General features: G+C 40.8%; 2 protein-coding genes across 5 annotated transcripts; one reads left to right on the plus strand and one right to left on the minus strand.

Annotated features, from left to right (window-relative positions):
* The first annotated feature begins 346 nt into the window (after nt 1–346).
* Nucleotides 347–4,954, plus strand: agpat4 (1-acylglycerol-3-phosphate O-acyltransferase 4 (lysophosphatidic acid acyltransferase, delta)). Its single transcript, XM_020921341.2, has 9 exons — nt 347–565; nt 2,293–2,470; nt 2,644–2,813; nt 2,897–3,058; nt 3,250–3,403; nt 3,479–3,581; nt 3,674–3,749; nt 3,839–4,037; nt 4,460–4,954. The coding sequence occupies exons 2-9, from the start codon at nt 2,293–2,295 to the stop codon at nt 4,549–4,551; spliced, it is 1,134 nt and encodes a 377-aa protein (XP_020777000.1). The 5' UTR covers nt 347–565; the 3' UTR covers nt 4,552–4,954.
* Nucleotides 4,955–5,342: 388 nt separating this feature from the next.
* On the minus strand, nt 5,343–19,759 carry map3k4 (mitogen-activated protein kinase kinase kinase 4). Of its 4 annotated transcripts, none has more exons than XM_055162822.1 (27): nt 19,559–19,759; nt 14,833–15,020; nt 13,339–14,717; nt 12,785–13,033; nt 12,543–12,695; nt 12,296–12,453; nt 12,091–12,207; nt 11,919–12,018; nt 11,693–11,776; nt 11,365–11,625; nt 10,565–10,714; nt 10,313–10,474; nt 10,048–10,181; nt 9,827–9,905; nt 9,670–9,748; nt 9,491–9,584; nt 9,143–9,259; nt 8,074–8,177; nt 7,935–8,003; nt 7,674–7,865; nt 7,533–7,603; nt 7,321–7,437; nt 7,083–7,242; nt 6,884–7,006; nt 6,651–6,757; nt 6,376–6,555; nt 5,343–6,163 (listed from the first exon to the last, which is right to left on the minus strand). In XM_055162822.1, exons 1-27 carry the CDS (start codon nt 19,588–19,590, stop codon nt 6,143–6,145), a joined length of 4,680 nt encoding a protein of 1,559 aa, XP_055018797.1. In that variant the 5' UTR covers nt 19,591–19,759; the 3' UTR covers nt 5,343–6,142. The 4 variants fall into 4 exon arrangements, with proteins under 4 accessions (XP_055018797.1, XP_055018798.1, XP_055018800.1 ...); XM_055162823.1 differs by lacking the exon at nt 19,559–19,759 and adding an exon at nt 19,316–19,454; XM_055162825.1 differs by lacking the exon at nt 19,559–19,759 and adding an exon at nt 19,304–19,454.
* Nucleotides 19,760–20,530: the final 771 nt, after the last annotated feature.

Here is a 20,530-nt window from a genome sequence, read left to right on the forward strand (position 1 = left end):
CATAGAGTGAATAATGAGCCAACCTAGACTATGAGCCAACCCATAGACCCGCTCTCTACCAAATACGGAGCTACCAAAGAGTAAAAACAATTGACAGACGTCTCACTCCTAAAGGAAATACGTCTAAGATTTATCTTAGGCTACTGATTGCAAAGAAGTCTTGATGTTAGTGTAGAAGTCATGAATATATTATACTTCCGTGGTAGACATTTTCTGGTGTCAATACAAATGAGTGAGCCGAGGGCAAGACCAAAGTGCATCTGTATGTTTGTTCGCAGAGGATCTCTGTGAGCCGGTCTGGCTGCGATTCAAGGAGGAAGCGGCTCCTCCATCCCCGGGTCCCCGCGTCCCCGAGGCGCGGCTCTCAGTAGGTGTGGTCCTTCAGTGCACACAAGTTTGGAGATCTGAGGGCAGGGGGCGACTGTCCTCTAATATGAATGTCAAATATTGGGAAAGTAGATAGAAAAGACTTTAACGCCAAAGCGCATACTGAGGGCGCATTGTCTCAGGACTGTCATTACACTTTTGGATTATTTTAGTCCAACATTGAAAGCTAAACGCAAAGGTGAGTCTTGTGTACTTCCGAGTTTTAATTTGTAGTAGTGGAGCTGTACTAGTAAGTGTGTTTGAGCAGTTAGCCAACATGGTAGCCTGTTATTTATTCAGTTTTATTAATGTGACCTGGATAATGCAGTCATACATAACCAAAGGTGGAGCATGCAGCTGATTAAAGGGCTTATATTACGCAGTTTTCTGATTTATGTTATAATGTGGTGTCCTCATCAAAATATATCCATTGCTGTGTTTTTTCACATGTTAACACACAAACCCTGCATATGTTGGCGCTCTCACTCTGTTCCACCTTGAGATGTCATGTGGTAGCTGATACAAGCAGTTCTCCACTGTGTTTTTAAGATCCATACACCTTCACTAGAATTACTTGGATCATTTCAGCCCTGAAATACCCAATCTCTACTGAACAAAATGTAAAAGGTAGCTAACTTAAACTACACAAGTGCCCTGTTCACAAAGTTGGAGCTTTGGAGCTAAAGGATTACTCAAAACACAAAACACCATTCCAGGGATGTTTTTGAGGAGGTAACAACACTCTTATGTGGCTTTAAGCTCATGAGAGTCAATGTAGTGTAATATATGACCTTTGAACCATTATAGAGCCTGCATGATTGCATGTACCATTTTTAGATTAGACTTTGGTAAACCTGATTATTGCATTGCTGTCAAGGGGTTTATCTGTCCAGTTCTTTCAATAAACTAAATTGTAGAAGCATGACAGTAGTACATATGGATTATTATTAAGCGTTTTACTTGTCTGTGCTTTCTGGATGGTTTAGAACACAGGTGTCAAACATGCGGCCCGGGGGCCAGATGTGGCCCTCCAAGACCTTTAATCTGGCCCTCAGCTGATTTTCTACTAAAATATTTTAATTATATTTTCTATTAAAATATTGGTCATTTTCTGCGGCGCTGAGCATAGCGTCTCCAGCGTCTCTGTGTGTGATGCCTCCCACCAGAGCAGCACAAATGAAGACTTGTCTCTTTCCAAACGTTCTTAAAGGACGATCGTTTTGACTGTTGACCGTGACACCCTCATCAGCAAAATGTCAAAAATGAGAAAAGTGAAGCCGAGTGCAGAATTTTACAAGAAAAAGTGACTTATTCCTGTTTGCATACAAGTTCATGTTAAAACATTGTGTTGAAATTGCATTTTTCTTAAAGTTTCAGATTGTTCATAATATTTTATAAAAGAAAGAGTTCCACAATTAAATAAGATTTCTGTAATAGATTTGCATTTCCTTACAAAAATATTTGAACTTATTGTTATTTTTGGGGTTTATATGACATGAGTTTTCTGATCCGGCCCCTTTAGGATCAAAGTATGTTGAATACGGCCCCCGGACCAAAATTAGTTTGACACCCCTGGTTTAGAGCTTTATGCAAACTGACTAATGCATCATTAATATCCTTATCTAGTAGCCATGTTAGTCAGGCTTTGTAGTAAGGAATATACTGTATGTTGTCTCTGTTTTAAGAATATTTATGAATGAGCTCACAAGCATGGAGAGAAACATTTTCTGACAGCTTTTGACCGCTTAAGAGTTCAATGTCCTCTTTTATTCTTGTCAAATGAGACCTTTAATCAGATCGAGACCGGTGGATAACAAGATTACTACACACTACAAGTCTTCGCTAAACTCATAAAACTGAAATTTTTCTATGATTTGATTTTGTTTGATTACATTTTTGCATGTTTTGTTTGTGTTTTCTTGACAGATGGGGCTCGTGCAGCTGCTAAAATCTCAGTTTGTGTTTCACCTGTTAATGGTGTATGTGTTCATGGCCAGTGGTATCATTGTCAATCTACTACAATTGTGCACTTTACCTTTGTGGATTGTCAATAAACAACTCGCCCGAAAAGTCAATGTTAGACTGGGCTACTGCATTATGAGTCGTAAGTACTATAGTTTGAAGAATAAGGCTTTCTACTAATCTATTTAGAATTTTACTTTGACATTCAGTATATAGTTCAGCCCCAGTTTTGGCCTCACACTAGTATTAATGTGTATATTTTATCACACACAAATATAAAGTACTGTATAATATAACTGAGTGTTTTTTTCTCAGAGATGGTTGCACTGCTGGAGTGGTGGTCGGGCACAGAGTGCACACTTTACACAGACCCCAAGAGTTACCCTCTTTTCGGAAAAGAAAATGCTATAGTTGTCCTCAACCACAACTTTGAGATTGACTTCCTGTGTGGTTGGACCTTCTGTGACCGATTTGGGGTTTTAGGGGTAAGATAAAGAACCAGTAGATTTGTTTCTTTTTAAATATGTATTTCTCTATATCAATTTATTTTATTTTATATTTTTTTAAGAGCTCAAAGGTGCTTGCCAAAAAGGATTTGGCTTATGTACCAGTGATTGGGTGGATGTGGTACTTCCTGGAGATAGTGTTTTGCAAGAGAAAGTGGGAGGATGACAGAAAAACTGTAGCTGAAAGTCTCCAAAACCTGCACGATTACCCAGAAAACTTTTGGGTATGTACATATTTGTTTAAATATGTGCTATGTAACTTTTCTAACATCTGACATGTAACTTTGTGGCAACACCTACTTGTCTTCATGGAGATAGATATGTTTGATGCCATAGTGTGGAACATTTCAAGCAAAGTGTGCACCTAAAAAAGTAAACTAGTTCAGTTGCTGATGTTTTGTCTTGTTTTATGCAGTTTTTGCTTCACTGTGAAGGGACACGTTTTACACCAAAGAAGCACGAGATCTCGATGCAGGTGGCAGAGAGCAAAGGCCTTCCAAAACTCAAGTATCATCTTCTTCCCCGCACCAAAGGATTCTGGGTAACTGTCCAGAATCTCAGAGGAAATGGTGAGTGTAATTACTGTGTAATGTATGAATAGCAATTGATTTCCATATATAATGAGTATACTCAATGATTTTTAGCTGCTGCTGTGTACGATTCAACACTAAATTTCAGAAATAATGAAGCCCCAACTTTGCTTGGACTCTTGAATGGGAAGAAATACCATGCTGATTTGTATGTGAGGTAAAGTAAGCTTAATGTTATTTAAAAGTACAATGGGCCCTGTATTGCTTCTTGTTGTCTTGGTAAAGCTGTATATTATTTGCATCTTGCAGAAGAATCCCTCTGGATACAGTCCCAGAAGGTGAAGCGGAGTGTGCAGCTTGGTTGCACAAACTGTACCAGGAAAAAGTGAGCCATGGTGTCAAAGGAGTAATCAGTGGTTTTGACCTGTGCTTTGTAAACTACAGGTATATTTGGTATATTTTGTTGTTCAACAGGACAGCTTTCAAGAGCACTATGCCCAGACGGGGCGGTTCCCTGGGCCCATTAAAAGTCCCCCGCGCCGGCCCTGGTCTCTGATCAACTGGGTCTTCTGGTCCTGCCTCCTCCTTTTCCCGTTGTTCCTGCTTTTTGCTCAACTAGTTCACTCTGGCGCAGTGCTAACCATAGTGACTACAGTGGCCTTGTGCGTTGCAGGTTTGTTCCCACCTTTACCATACAGCTTCATTTAATGAGGCTCCCCTTTGTTTAACTGAATCCTCTCTGTTTAAAAAAAGCAGCAGATCTGAACCACTCCAATGTAAGTCCCTTTGATACTTTAGGGGGCATGTCTGTAGCAATAAGCCTGCTTTGAGTTTGGTTACAAATTCACCTCATAAATTGTGGGGGGAAAAGCCTATGCATTATCTGAAAGGGCATGTGCTTATGAAGCATGATTAAGATCACATAATAAAAGTACTTCTAGTGATTGCAGAGGTCAAATAACTACTACTCTAGTGTACTTGCCACCACATAGTGTTTGGAAAATTAGCTTTTAATCTTTAAAACCACCATTGTGATTTCTACTATATTGTATTCTTCCTTCTTGATAGTTTTTACCATTATCTTCTTGTTTCCAGGATCAGTTGGGGCTCGTTGGATGATTGGCCAGACTGAGATTGACCGAGGCTCCAGTTATGGAAATAAGGAGGTCCCTATCAACAACAACTGAGGCCTACAGAGCTGCTGTCTCTTTAAACACTATGACACAGTGCTAACTGCTCCCCCACTTCATGGGCCAGGGCAGGTCCAGCAAGTGTGGACCTGCTTTGGAGCACAACAAAGGCAGGCATAATATTCAGCACTACTAAAGCTAAGGCTAAGAGGTAGTCTGCTGCTTGTTTAACCTTCTTGCTAAAGATTGGGAAATATAAGAGCAATTGAAACAGACATAAAACATTAGTATACCACAAAACTGGGTACTATTACTGAACTTGAAAATAAAAACAGGAACTTGATGTTTGAAAATTTTAAAAGGACTTTTTTTTTTTTTGTTTGTTTGTTGTAAATTTCAGTTCTGTTTTGTACCTCATGTTTAGTTGTATATTTCATTATTAAACCATTTTGGATACAAATTGTTACTGCAGAATTAATATGTGTGAGTAAGTAATTCTCAAGAGAAAAACATTTAGGTCTGAACTGTCTGCAACAAAAAGATTTCTCAATATAAAAACATATCTTGTATTACTGTTTTAAATAGCACCATTATCCAGAAACAAAAAAATAAAAATTAACATGCAACATTACTGTTTAGAAATGTACAACTACTTCTGACTTGTGTAAATATAGTACTTTCCTCCAGAGACAGAGAAGTATGTGCTCAGACTCTCCCATACTCATTTGCAAATCAAATTAGTCTCACAGTAATGTGTGTGTTGTGGCGGTTATTACACTAAATCCCCTGAATAGTGAGAAACACCTCTCTTAGAAATGTGTAATGCAACTTCCGGACAAAGTTTGACATTTCTTTAAAAAAAATGATTGGTTTATTAATATTGTTTGTACATAGCAAACACTGTGAGAGCAGCAGAGACCCAGTGGTTTATGTGTTTTGTGTTTTTGGCCGTTTGTCTCCAGCAGCAGGGAGGGGGAGCGTGCCCAGTTACTCCGGTTCGTCCGCTATGCTCCAGTCACATGAAAATATATCTTATTCACCACACTTGTACAATGCTTGGACATTTGACATTTACTCCTCAGCAAAGGCAAAGAAAAAATAAAATAAAAATGAAATCCTTCCTGCCCAGGCTTGCCAAAATAGACAAGTGATAAATTAATATGAATATTTGAATGGTATTCAATTCATTGAACAAGCAATTCCTTCCACTGAGTGGCAATTAAAACCACGCACAATTAGACTCCCCCTATTCTAGTCAACTGCTCCCTTGGATAGACAGTTTAAAAAGTGCCATTGATTAAGCCCCACCCACCCCATGCCCCATTAAAAGAAAAACAAAATAAATGCCTTTTTTGGAGGTCTGTTCACCAGTGAAAAGAACATTTGTGGTAATAGTTAGTTAAACTTTACAATTTTGTTTGTACAAGAGTTAAAGCCATTCCTCTTCTTACAGTATGTACAGTCCATGGTTCTACAAGACAGGACCCAGTGCTCTTAGGTCCAGTTGTCCTCTGAAATGATCTGTGTTCCTCAGTTTAGCTCCATGTGCCTTCAGCAATAAATCCTCCACACCTCCACAGTTCATGTTGCTAACAGCATGTACAGTAGTGCTTCATTTGTAAACTTAAAAAGCCACAGAAAGTTCCTTTTACTCCTCATCCGTACAGACCTGGAAAGAAAAAAAGACATTGTGTAATTAATGCTTGTAGAAATTATTCTGGTTTCTCAGCAACAGTTGTGATTTATGATACCAATGCTACAAGTAAATTAATAATTTATATTAATTTCAAAGGTAATTTCTCACAATGACAAAGAATCTACAACCATTTGGTGGACATACAGTTCTTGGTTCAGTATCTTGGTTTATTTATCCAAAAGTACCTTTACAAATGTGTGGTCTAACAGCATGCTGGCAGTCCAGCGCCGCTTGGGTTCACTCTCTAAACAGTGGCCAAGGAATTCTTTCCCCTCAGCGCTGAGTTTCTCTGGGATTGGCGGTTTGTGGCCCATTCCCACTTTGTACATGATCTGGAAGTTGTGCTCATACTCATGCCATGGCCTCTGCAGGTTAAGTTAATTATAGAGGATTAAATGTGTTCATAAGTTTATACAACACAATATTTACAATTCAAAATAATAACACAGTAGAGAATTACCTTTCCAGTCACCATTTCGATAAGCACACAGCCCAGACTCCAAATATCTGCTGCACGTCCATGACCTTCTCCCTTTGCTCTGGTAATGACCTCCGGTGCCATGTATGCTAACAAATTAAGAGGAAATAAACCAATAATTTAATGGTACACATCTACTGTATAGACCTATTCCAGTTAGAACCACAATATGTAACAGTGCCACCTTGTGGTAAATTACAGGCGGGGGCTTGTACCTGCAGTGCCTAAGGTGCTGTTGACCTCTCCTGGCATTGTATGAGTGTTGTTTCTTAACTTCACTGAGCAGCCAAAGTCACCCAGCTTTATAAGACCAGATGATGTGAGAAAAATATTTGCTCCTAAAAGGAAATCATTCAAAATGGTTAAATATGTTGTTTGTCTGAACTTTAACTAAATTAGAAACAGACTGCTGACCCTTAATGTCTCTGTGTACAATGCCGTGTTCATGCAGAACGTTGATGGCCGTGGTGATTTGTTTACTGTACAGCCGGATCACATGCTCCTGCAGCCCTAGGCGGGACACTTCCTCTAATGTGCCCTCATCACAGTACTCCATAAAGATGTACATCTCCTCCTGTGTACAAACACTGCACTATCAAAACAACTGCCACGAAACTAGTGCTACTGATGTGTGTGCTAAAGCAAAGCTTACCCGATGAAGCTCAACTCCAAAGTACCGCACCAAGTTAGGATGTTTAATTCCTTCAAATATTTTCAACTCATCAGCAGTTTCCTTTATTGTTTTGTGATCATTTGGCTGAAATCGAATCTACAAAAATGAACAACAGATAGTATTTTAAAGTGTGCAGAATTATACAGTAAATACTGTTTACAGTATATACTTAATTCTCTTTTCTTACATACCTCCTTCATCGCCATTAATTCTCCAGTGTCAACATTGATACAGGTGTATACTTTTCCATACTGTCCCTCACCTGTTCAGAGGAGAGTGAAAATTAAAACAAATGCAAGCACTTGTTAATAATGAAACTGTCGAACACTCACCGATCTTGTTGCCCCTCTGCCATTTGAAAGTCACTTTCCTGAGTCCCACATGCATTACGTTGTCATAGGACTTTGGTGTGTGACACACTTGGCCGATGATATTGCGTTGTTTCAAAACGGCGTAGCGTTTTTCTTCAAACTTGCGAATAGACCGCCGAACATTTTCCATAGGACACTGTCTTGCAGCTGCATCTAAAATGATTTAAAATCATTAGTTGCAAAAACATTTCAGTGATTTAGCTAAACCTAAACCAGCCTCACCCTTGATGCAGGTGCGTAGCTCCCAGCTTCGGCGAACAACAGTAGGGTCTCCTCGAGGATATGAGGGCTCTGGAAAAGCATCATAAATATTTAGGACAACTAAATTTATAAAAAAAATTATGAAGAAAAATGCACCTACCTTCTCTGTCCTCTGTGGGGCTTGAATGACGACTTATAGATTTAAATTGTAATTCTGCAGCAACTGATGAGACTCTGTCATTTTCATGGAAACTGGATGATACTCTGTAAAAAAGGTGGTCTTTAAGTAAATAGTGTAATTATTTTGTAGTAAATATATATGATGGCAGGATAATATTACATTTAATGAGTTACTTTCAAATTAGGGCAAACAAGTTTATTAGATAGATGCTTTTGCCATTTCTAAAAGAAGCAAAGATTCAGCTCTTTGACAGTGGCTTGTAAAAACCATTAGCACTACAGTGAGCAGGCAAAGATAAAACACACATAAGCCTAGAGTCTGAGAAGCAAAGGTCACAAGAGCAGTGAATAACCAGCATCACAGCAGGACTGATGTTAATGGCACTCAGGAAGATTACAGCTCACTCTCTCATTGAAAAAAAATAGCTTTCTTTCCTATATTTTCGCACCATGCACAACAATTATGGTCTCCTTCTTTTAAGGTGTATTAGATAAGACCTTTTCTTCTTTGGGTGACATTGTCTGCCTTTGAAGACACATTAGCTCTTTATAGCTTCAAGGATTGATTTCAAAATCTAGTTCTGATCTTCAAATGAATGGTTCAGTGTAAATGCAGTATCTTTGGATACCACAAGGTCACTTTGGGTAAAACAAATTAAAGGTGCATTATGTAACTTTCTGGACTGCCACCTGCTTATCTCCATACATATGTTATTGATTTGTCTAAAATGTCCCACAGTATTCCATTAAACTGAGCAAGCTTGCATGTATTTAATAACAATTGATTGAACAAATATGGAAACAGATAAGTTTAATGCTATGGAACGTTCTTCGCAAAGCAATAATATATCCATGAAGATTTAAACGTGACAGACCCTGCACTAGAAAAGTTACATAGTGCACCTTTAAGGTCATTTGAAAATTTTAAAAGAGCAAAAAATTTCAGAGGCTCATCAAAAAGCTGTAGTAGTATAGATTATATGAACAGGCCTCTGATTAAAAATTAGCCTCTGTTTGGATTCAGAAGTTTGATTTTGGGGCAAAGCTACCTGGCATCATTGGGGGTGCTGCTGGGTGCTTTGGAGTTGTCTCCGGGGCCCACAGGGACGGGACGGGGGCCGTTGGGGAACAGTTGGGTCCGGAGGTCACAGGGAAGGCTTCGGGAGCTGCGCAGTGAGAAAACAGACCGAGGAGCTTTACCTTGGGTGGTGCGGAGGCGTGTGTGTGTGGGAGGCTTTTTGGCAAATAAACACTCATACACCATTCACTCAACTCAACACAATGGAAAAATACTGTTATCAAAGCTTAATGAGACAAGCCAATGTGGAAAGGCATGCAGAAAATGTGGAAAATAGTAAAAAAAAAAAAAAAAAATGCTGTAGATGTAGAACACTTACCTAAACCCCTCAGCATTAGAAATAAACAGGTTTGGATTTGGAGGGTCACTATGGCATCGGGGAACCTTAACTGGACGAGGGCTGTTCCTGGGTGCTAATGATGAAAATAATCAACAGTTTTTAAGTTTAAATTGCACAGCTCCAATATTTCCATGTGTATTATTTCTATGACTTCTTACCAATGTACATCCCCGTTACTGGACTATGAGGCTTCCCAATTACGTGTCCAATGCATTCATTCATCAAGGCTTGTAAATTCTGCAGTACATATTTATTATTTACTGTTATTTTATTTACATGTGTGAGTAACAGCAGTTTATAAGGAGGGGATCTTACCAAGAAGTCTTCCTCTGGTAGTGCTGAAATAAAACCTGGTTCAATTGCCTGAAGAAAATCAAAACCCTGAGTTGCCCACCTGTTTATAAAAAAGATTTGTTATTTATAAACCATTATCAGGATTACACAGATTATTACTATCTTTCTGTGGAAAATTTATAGAATGATCTTTGTAGTATTTTTAGTAGTAGTATTTTAGTATGCTTAATTCTTAATCTTACCTGGGCTTTGTTCCTCTGCCACTTTCACATTTGGTCAGGACATAGTTCATCCATTTACGGGCAAACGCAATGTATCGTTCCCCAATCCTTTGCCTGAACTCTCCAGACATCAGACGTACAACCTCCTTGTGGTACTGAACAAAGGAAAACAGTAGCTTGCTAGTTAGTAATAATTATTATTTGTGTAAGGAATTTATTTAAAAGCTTCATAAGGATCACTTTCAATATAATTCATCAATAAAGAGAAGATATAAGCATGTTCTACCTCAAAAGCAAAGTTGTATCCCTGTATCATGGCCTCTCTGTAGTACTGGTGCAGTGTGGCGGACTCTGACTCCTCCACTTCGGTCTCAATATCTGTAGTGAACATGTACTCCACCTGGTCTATGGCAGAGCTGATCTTTATGCAGAGCTGTAGTGCTTCATTCTGTTACAAACAACGTCACTATGGTTACTAGAAAGCCACAGAATAAAATACATTAAAGTAAATCAACTGCAGCATGTATCACATTACTACCTTAAGTTCCTGCAGTGCGGTTGCAATGAGCGGTTGGCTTGAGGTTTGCTCTCTGTTCAGCGTGAGCACATCCTCCATAGACTGCTGAAATGCCTTGCGCTGGGTGACCAGGTGAGCCGAATGTGTCACAATTAAAAGCATATTTTCAACCTAAAACCAAACACACAATAATAGTGAGTTACAATGGTCTTAAGTAGTTACTGTTAAAAAAGGAGGTGCTTGCAGATGCACATGGGAGTAGGCCTGTCAAATGCTGAAGAAAATATAGACCACTGACACAATAAGCCAAGAACAGATTTAAACCACAGAAAAAATTCTAAATCTACAACATCATGAACTGCAATAAATAAACACCAGAATGAAACACTTTGCACAGGTTGTATCTGTAATGAAGTTTGAATAGAATAGAAGTGATTTATTCCAACTTTTATGACTCAAATTGCATCGTATATCCAAAAAATAACCACAAATGTCCCAATAGTGTAGAAAAAGTACCCACGGTAAATACTGAGCACCAAAACATATTGTTTCAGCTTTCATATATTGAGCAGTAAGTTACTATAGTTACTGTCACAGATCTACATGAGTTACTCTAGAGAAGTAAGCTACTGTAGCAAGCTGCAAGAACCTTCACTCAGAAAAAGCAAAGAATATGCACTTTTAGCATCTCAAAGTATAAACCTTGTTTTTTTATGCTGTTGATAGCCAGATGTTGTATAACGTATTCTGTTTATGCTCATATCTATCCATCTGTCCATCCATATATCCTTCTGTAATAAAAACAAAAGGCTAATTCATACCGTCATTGCACTCAAAGTGTCCACTGTCTCGAGCTGTGACACCAGAGTGAGCGAGTCTCCATCCCACTGAGTCCACTCAGACTCAGAGGAAGCTCCACGTTTGCTCATCAGGAGGTAGGCCTCCTCCTCTGGGATTTCGTCTGGTTCTTTGGAGCAGTCTTTTCCAGCTGCAGCATTGAGTAGCTGCAGGATCATAGGCCGCTGCTCCATCAGGCCACAGGGAACAAACACTTGAAGTTCTTCTAAACCAGGAATTACAACCTGTTTGGGGAAAATGTATGTGAGCTGAGGATACATCACTAATGAGTAACTGTGTATCTCCATGCACCTTCACGTAATTTCTCTTCTTGAGTGCTTCCAAAAGACAAGGCACTCCATTTGTGATAGTGAAATCGGCTGCAATTTCCAAGTCCTGCAGAGGAAAGGCAAGTAAACACACTGTCCAAACATGTAGTCCAAAATAACTATAAAAGGACAATCAGCAGACAAACTGCATGCTCTGAGCTTTTGGCACCATTTTAGTGGAGGGAAAATTCCTGAGAGTAGCATCTCACCTTGCGAAGCATTTTTGCAAAGCCCAGGGCCTTGGAGGCTCGCTCTCTGGCCTCGTGAAATAATTCTTTAAGCGATCGACTAGTTTCAATAACCGAACGCCTTAGGAAAGAAAAGACAAAAAATTAATATCAAAATATACAAAAGAAATACTACAAATAACATTCTTCTTACCTGATCTCATCTGATGCTGTGCTATCATCTGCATTTTCCCAGAATTCTTTGCTACTTTTTTGCAAGCCAGCATCAAGAAACTCTCCAGTGGATTTTAATAGCATACCAGCGATGTCACTATAAGCAATAAGCAAAGACATGTCAGTGTTGGAAAAAAGGCCATGATGAGTAAATTTTAGGTCTACTTTGGGTGGGGGACACTGACCAGAACAGCTTCCCTGACTGGGCCTCTCCCCCTCTGATGTAGGGAGTAATGACCTTGGTGAAATGCCATTCCTCCTCTAACAAGTTCTTTAAACTGTGTGAGGCCTGGGGCAGCTGCTGCAGCATCTGGATCCAACTGTGCATGTAGTCAAAGTAGACCTGCAAACAAAACAGTGGATTGGAAAAATCAGTGGGCTCATCCAAAGTCAAAAAACTTTCTTTTGTATTTAATGTGTATCAAGTCTTACCACAAGCATTTTGTGCAGATCTTCCTCAAACTCATCAATATTAGCGTTAGTCTGCAGCCCCTGAGCGTCAGTAACAACTCCACACAGCATGAACTGATAGTATTGTTTCATCAAAAGGCCACCTTTGAGAACTTCTTTACACTCTCGCACCAACTATAGAGAAGACAACACAAAGACACATATGGGTTAGCCACATGTACTTTGAGACTTTACAGCACTTTCCAAATACATAAAGCATTTACCTGTTTGATGCTGAGGAGAGAGGGTTCACCAGCAGGCCTCTGTTCAAGTCGCAGTTTAAGGCATTCGTGAATAACATTAAGAAGTACTCTACACAGCACAAGGAACGCAGGTCGGAAAGATGGGAGGTCCATGTCCTGCAAATCCTCCCAGGAAACCTGGTCCAGAAGTCCAGAGCCACTGCATGATACAGTACGGGACAGCTCCGGCAGGTAGTCACTATACAACATGGAGTCTGGGAAATCGGAAAACTGCAGACAGAAGACTGATGAGTTTACAGATTCAGTTGATGAAGATTTACATGCTAAGGTTTGTAGACTTCAGTTGTGTTGTATGGCACCCAGTTTAAGGTCTTGTTTGTTTGTAAAGCATCTTTGAGTGTCCAGGAAACAGCCACGCAAATTTTATGTTTTATTATCATTAACACTTTGAGGATTGCTTTGTATTTACAGAAAATTTGTAGAAATGCAATAATGTTCCTAAACGATATCAGTTTACAGAAAAAACTGATAGATAAAATAAATGACTCCTCTGTACACTGTAAAGATCAGCTCACCTCTTGTGCTGGGACATGGCAGAGCAGGGCTGCCCTCGATCGCTGCAAAGACCGGTCCATGAGTTTGTGCAGTCTCAAGATAAGTTTTCGCAGTCCCATTTGTTTCAGAGCTTTATCCACAAACGGTCTGTAAATTGCAGTTGGACAGAATACTCCTCCAGATGTGTCTGTAGTGCCAGCAGAAGACAGAAACTCATCCTCCGATAACAATCGAGCAAATTTGGGAGTGAGAGAGGGAGACAGATCTCCCTCCGGCACCGGGCCCAGTGTCACCTCCTCCTCTGCGTCGCTCTCAGCGGTGTATGTGGCTGTTGAATCATTCTCCTCATCCTCTTCATTCTCATCTTCCTCATTTCCACGGGAACAGCGAGGAGAGGGGATTTCAAACACTGGCCACCCAATGCGTGACAGATCGTGCAGGCCAAGCAGAGTGGCCATAACACGTAGCTTCTGGTTAAGGTCCTGAGTGATATTAAGCCACAGGCAGAGTGCCTGCACCCTACCCTGGAAGTCCCGAGCTGCATACTTTTCATAATCCCTCTGCAAGGCTTGCAAAGATGGGTACAAGGCTTCCACAGACTCCAGTAACTCCATGACACGCTTGACCTGTTCAAAGGCCAGCCGCTGCCGCTGAAGGTGCTCCCTGCAGTCTGCCCCAGAGCCCAGAGGCTCTGCTGCATTCATGGAGGGGCAGGCACTGAAGCCCCATTGGTCAGCCCCAATGTGATTTACCTCCACAACAGACTGAGTGCTCTCAGAGTGTTCATCACTCCCGCTCTGAGAGTCCTCCTGCGATGACTGAAACTCAGAACTCTGGGCCAATCGCAGACTACCATAGTTGACCTTAAAGTGCAACACCTCATTTATGATGTCAGGAATGGCCTGGCGGGCAGTGAACAAAAATAAGTCTTGGTCACTAGTGGAGCGTCGTGCATGCCATGCCTGAAGTTCCAACCAAATAACCTCATTGTTATGGCCCATAAAAGCCATATTCTCCAGGCCCCTCTGCTCCTTCTCCTTTCTTTTGGAGGACATTGATGTGAGTTTAAGGAGCAACCGCAGTGTTTCAAAAAACTTGAGGCGGTCGGCTGGGCAGTCAGTTCTGGAGGTTTGCCTGTGAGTTCGCGCCATGTGAGGCATAGAAACTGGGAGCTTGCTACTTAAGCTCAAGTAATGTTTGCGTGGATCCATGCTGAGGGCACCAAAAGGGCCAGACTTTGAGAGGGGGTCTAGCATGAAGGAGCTTTCAAAGGTCTTCTTGTTGTCTCTTGCAGAGGTGCGTATTGTGTCTCGCTGCTTTTTACCCTGCTTGTAGCTATGTTCTTCAGGAGTCTCCACCAGTCTTGGACACTCCTTCATCACGGATGGATTTGCTTCCACTAAAATACAAAATTACATGTTTCATTACATTAATATGCACATGAGTGTAAGTTTGACGTACCTACAGTTCAAACCAGTTCATGATTCATATCACCTGAACTGCAGTTGACATACCTTTGTTGGGAGAACGGCGACCACTCCTTGCTTGACAGTTTCTTTGGTGCTTCCCTGACATGCGTTTCATCTGACGCTGGCTGAAAGGAGGAGAAGTGCTGTATGCTGCTTCCTCTTCCTCGCTGGGAGAGTCGCAGGATTCTTCCTCCTCATTTTGTTGAGACACATTGTCCAGTGGGTTGGCCTGCCTGTAAACAGTGAATAGAATTTAGGCCACAGGGAAACTTAGCAGCTTTATGTTACATCACATTTCCTGGAAATCTAAACAATGCACAAAACTAAATTATGCTCATCTCTATCACACTATACTTTTGCTGGTTCTTGTTATGAGAACAAACACACACAGCTCCAGATGGCAGACTATAAGACTTTACATTAAACATATTTTTTCTTGAGTTTTTAGTATTAAACTATAAAATCCATAGGCCATTGTTTGACAAACCACTTAATAATAGAAACAGGTCCATTGGCTTAAAGTTCAAAACTGCAGTATTGAGAAGCCTGTCTTTACTTAAATATATGAGGCAATTCTAGAGATCTCAAAAAAAAACATGCATCAATCATTCAAAATGTAACTTTCAGTAAGCTAAATTAAGGTGACACTGTTACAACATGGTTATAAATTTACTATCAATCTATTTCCCCTTTAATAAAGCTATGCTTGTGCACCTAAAGAGTTGCACAAAGAAAACTATGTTGAGCTATATCTTGGCATCTTATTCTGAAACTTGCATAATGACCCAACCAGAGCTCAAAAATGTGGCTGCAGCAAACATTTGCACACTCATCAACCACATGCTCAAAGTGGACACTGCTTGGCCGCAAGTAAACTAGGTAATGTTGTGCGAAGCAGTGGATTCTTAAAATGTTGATATTGCAATACCTGACCTGAAGGCAATCAGCTTGTAATAAAGAGTAATTGCTTAAGTTGTTATCTAACAACACCATGAAAAAAATTTTATACATATGACCAGGATTTCTCAATTACAGTGCCAAATCTTTGGTCCTAATGCATTTCTGAAAGTTTTTTTATAGGATTAAAGTGAAAGGTTGGAAGGCGTGACCCCACAAAAACAAAGGCAGAGACCTCCCTTCTCTGGGGGCATGAAAAGCTGCTGGTTACTGCTGTGGTCCTCCATCGATCATCTGACTGAAAGGCATTCCCCAACACGCGCCTGTTGTACTCTGAAAGGGGCAGGACTGCTGTGCTTTCACTGTGAAGCGTGTGTGAGTGTTAAGGGTGAAGTGTGCTGAAGTGTGGGGGATAATCTGGAAATGACTCGCTTAAGCTTTTCAGGGCGCCACATGCAGAGAGAGACTTGTATTGTCCATCTGCCTAACTGCAGAATATTTAAACGAGGCCCACACTGAATCCCCAGGGAGTGTAGTGGTGCAGCAGGCTCACAGACAGACACCTGCTGCATGGCCACACTTTGAGACAAACACAGAGCTTCTGCAAGAACCAGAGCAGCAACACTTCAGCAGCACAGCCTGCAGCCATCACATATTAGCTCACTGGTGCCTTCATGGATATAATGTAGGGAACATTATGAAAAGTATTTTCTGCATTAGCATAACAAGTCTTTGTCTTTTTACACAGACTGTCTAATTCACAGTAGTAAAATTGTAAATGTAAGAGAAAATTAAGAAATGCCTGCATGGAGAAAATAACTAATGCATACCCTACTACATGTAATAACTAAGAGCTTTGTAAATGACTAAATAGGTATAAGGTGGTGTGAGATGTCTGCAGACAGAAATAGTACATGCATGTGAGAGGGAAAAAGCCAAGTTTTATAAATAGAAACATCTACGCAAGTCTGCGTAGCATGACTGAATCACTGAAGAATGATAGAGGAACCAATGACGCCATCACAGATGATTGTTTGTTTGGTTGCCATGAGAGACTGAGCTGTTCAAGCTGCGGTCTTTACATTTTATTCAACTTTTCTGTTGTCTGCAAAAGCAAAGTTAGTACCTCACACTAAACTATGACCGCACTATGGTCTTCAAGCTGTCCCTGTGTGGCTGGCACTGGTGAAATATCACTGCAGATGGTGTCTGGCCACTCTCAATGGCTCATCTGATGGCTCCAATAAAGGCCAGCGGAATGCTACAGTCCCATGGGTGCAACACAGAGTGCATAATAAACACCACAAATTCAGAAGCCTTTTTCCTCTGACGACTTGAGCAGCGATACTAGGGGCTGCCAGAGTCAGGGGGGCCTGACCTCTGACCTGTCACCATCCACACTATTGTGCCCGAGTGGGCCACTCTTTTGTATCACAGTGACACGTGGCCTGTGAGGCCCACAGCTGAATAGCACACAGCTGGCTGCTGAGCACACTTACTCACAATGCCCAATCTACAGGAAGGCCAAAGGAGGAGATAGGTCCATGTTTTGTGAGAGCACACTTTCTACTAATTACTTTGTAATGGCAAAGAAGATTTTCAATTTGATATCTTAATGTTATTGCCTAATTACCCCATGCCATTTTAGTGCTATCTTATTTAATGTTTAAGCAGAATACAGTGTGGACAGACTGGACTGCTGATAAACATGCAGAATAGTGGAGCCACTATAAGTGCGCCACAGGCTGTGAGTATTCAAAAACAATGAACACAGCGTACTTGACTTGACCTCACCCTTTCTCGGGAACACCATGACATTACTGCATGCACATGTCCCAATCCCAACTCTGCAGCAATTCTAGAGAATGCACAAGTCACTTTACCCACTAAAACCATTACTAGTCACTGATTTTATAACATTCTTTACAAGCAGCATTTATCTCTCTATAGCAGCAGATTATAGCATGGATCCTGAGTCATGTAGCCTAAATGAATCTAAATGTAGACAGTGCTGATATGTACTGCAGCACAAAGACTATCTACACAGAGTGTCTTTAACTATACTGTAATTTAACTAAATTAAACACCTGGCTGCACTGAAGTTTCAGTTGCAAGAAACATTAGCACAATAAGCATTTAGTCAGTGCTAGTCCAACCCAACTAATGCAAACTTGTCAGTATAACTGCATAGTTTCAAACTTTAAAAAGATCCCATTGTTGAAAAGGAAACAGCAGATGACAGTGACAGAACACGCTGCATTAATTTGGACTGAGGCAGGTGTGGGCAGAAACAGGATGCAGTCAGGAAATGCAGAAGGCCGCTCCATCTGTATCTCAGCCTGTGCTCAAATGTGGCCATTAATGAGTTGTAGCTTGCAGTGTCTGCAGGGCTCCAAGCATCGTTTCTCCATGTACTGTACACCACATCCTGAAATCCCAGGAATGCCTCCAGACCCACTGAGAACAAGACATCATGACAAAGGCCTTCTGTGCAACAATAATTGCAACAGCTACAGCCACTGCCAGCCTAGCACTACTATCTGAACAGAAGAGAAATAAGACCATTAAAATGACTTTTTGTACAATATGCAAAATAAGCAAGGGTATCTGAATACTACTATTGCAGTAGTGCAATTGACATGTAAACTTAGGTTACAGAAGCATCTTATGCTCTGAGAGGCAGTGTGTGCGTTGCTTTCGTGCACAACTGCATGCAAATCACCTTTTGTGCATTGACGTGACATGCGTGCATCAAAATATTTACTGCATATGAACTATACAACACTTTTGTAGTGTGCAACAAGAGCTGAGTGCAATTACATTAGGGCTAGTATTGCACAATCATGTGAGCTGTTTGTGTCCACTTCAGACCGAGTGACTGCACGCAGAGTGCACAGACGGCATCTGGCCTGAACATGAAATAACAGTACAACAGCAAACAATAGAAAGACCTGGTATTTCTCACAAAATCCGGGATTATGATAGCCGCCACATTGTTGATCCGAGATGATACATGCCCTTCGAAGTCCGTCGACAACAACTGCATGCGAAGGGAAGGGAGGAGAGAGAAGACACAACAGCGGATTCCTGAGGGTCTACTGCCTGCGGTCAGGGGCAAACAGTCCGGTATTTCGACAGATTTTTATGCGTAAGGCAGAAGGCTAAAATGTACGGATTGGTGACTTGAACCACCTGAACAACTCCACTGCCCTGCACAATGATGACAGGGCTTTGCAAAGCCTTTGTGTGCAACACAAAACACGCAATCAGATGATTAATGTCATGTTTTAAAAGTACAGAGTCCATGTCATGATTCAGCAGACAACACAAGCGCCTGGTCCAGATCGACAATTAACAACAGAAACAAGAGCAACATGCTAGTCCCAAAGTTGTGGCTAGGGGTTAACACAAACTGCACGCTACAAGAATATCAAATGGTTGTTATTACGCATTGTTGACCACATTAATGTAAATTAATAAATGGTTTGCCTGTTTTTTTCACCACCAAAAACTGTTGCTCAACTTGCCCATAAACAATACACTGAACATGCAGCTAACAGTAAATAAGAGCTAGCATGTACTGTGACATGTTTTACTCTTTCGGATGCTGCTAGCCTACCTATAAGGTTACCTTCTCATTTGCTGATCATCGCGGCATATTCCCAAGCCCTGAAACGAAACAAAACGCAAGAATCCCCAGCAAAGTGCGCAAGCAAGCGCTGCTCCAAAAAGTTTGCAACTCCGGCGTGAGAAATGCAGTATCTGCACCGCCGCACTATTTGACAGGAAGTCAATGTGCACCAGGCTCACTGCGGTGTCACATTGAGCTCTTTATTTGGCAGCCCCTAAGTCCTGATGGTGTAGCGTCTGTTACCTGCTGGGCTTGTTACGATCCGGAGGCTCCATTGCAAGGCCGATGTTTCTTTTCACGAAATATGCATGCTTTAAACCATGTCCTAACGCAGTCAGATACACTTTGCACCGTCGATAGGTTGCAAAAACGTCCAATATTTGTGTTTTTGGAGCACTTTCTAACCGCCGGCACAGTTGACTCTCGCTTGTGCGTATGCCGTCGCCATCTTTCCAGCGTTCATTGAGGAGGTGCGCCAGAAGGTGGCATTACTACGGCAGCCCGAATGGGCCATGGCCGATCAGGAGTTAACTCTGGTGTTAAGCATTAATTCATTCACGGATTAAATTGGATTATTTATAAAACAATGTACAATCCCAAATACACAGTTCTGTTGTGTTCACAGTTGTGTAATTACACAGTTGTGTGTAATTACATTATAACTTAACTTAATTTCTTTTTTAGTTATGAATTCCAATATTGTAAAAACAATCTGGTATCCATAGCCTACGTATATATATTTTTTTTCTGTGGCGCCCAACAAAGACTGTAAGAAATAGGAAATTATGTAACAGCATAATAGATCCATGCATGAAACTCAAATTATACTTTTTCCTAACAACCACAAGAGGTCAGTGTTTGAATGGTTGTAGTATCAGTGTAGTGATCTAAAAACGTATTTTTTGTGAAAGCTGAGTAAATGATGAATAATGATTGGAAATGTGGTGCCAACGATTACGCATATATTCATTATAAAGATTAATTAATTCTACATTATAATGGTCTATTTACATGAGTTACGGATACAGAATTGGATTACTGTATAATAGGCCGGGTGTATATTGTATGAAAACAAGCTATTTTAAGATGGGTCAGTGTGCAATGATATTTTCGATTGTTTTGAGCAGAAAGTGAAAGCTTGTGGGAGGAAGAGAAGCACCGACGTCACGCGCGGCACTTGTCGCCACATCACAGGACGCGTTCACGGACCCCCAA

Source organism: Boleophthalmus pectinirostris, unplaced genomic scaffold (assembly GCF_026225935.1).
Source record: "Boleophthalmus pectinirostris isolate CB_2022bp ecotype Guang Dong unplaced genomic scaffold, ASM2622593v1 HiC_scaffold_5, whole genome shotgun sequence".
Classification (NCBI taxonomy): Eukaryota; Metazoa; Chordata; class Actinopteri; order Gobiiformes; family Gobiidae; genus Boleophthalmus; species Boleophthalmus pectinirostris.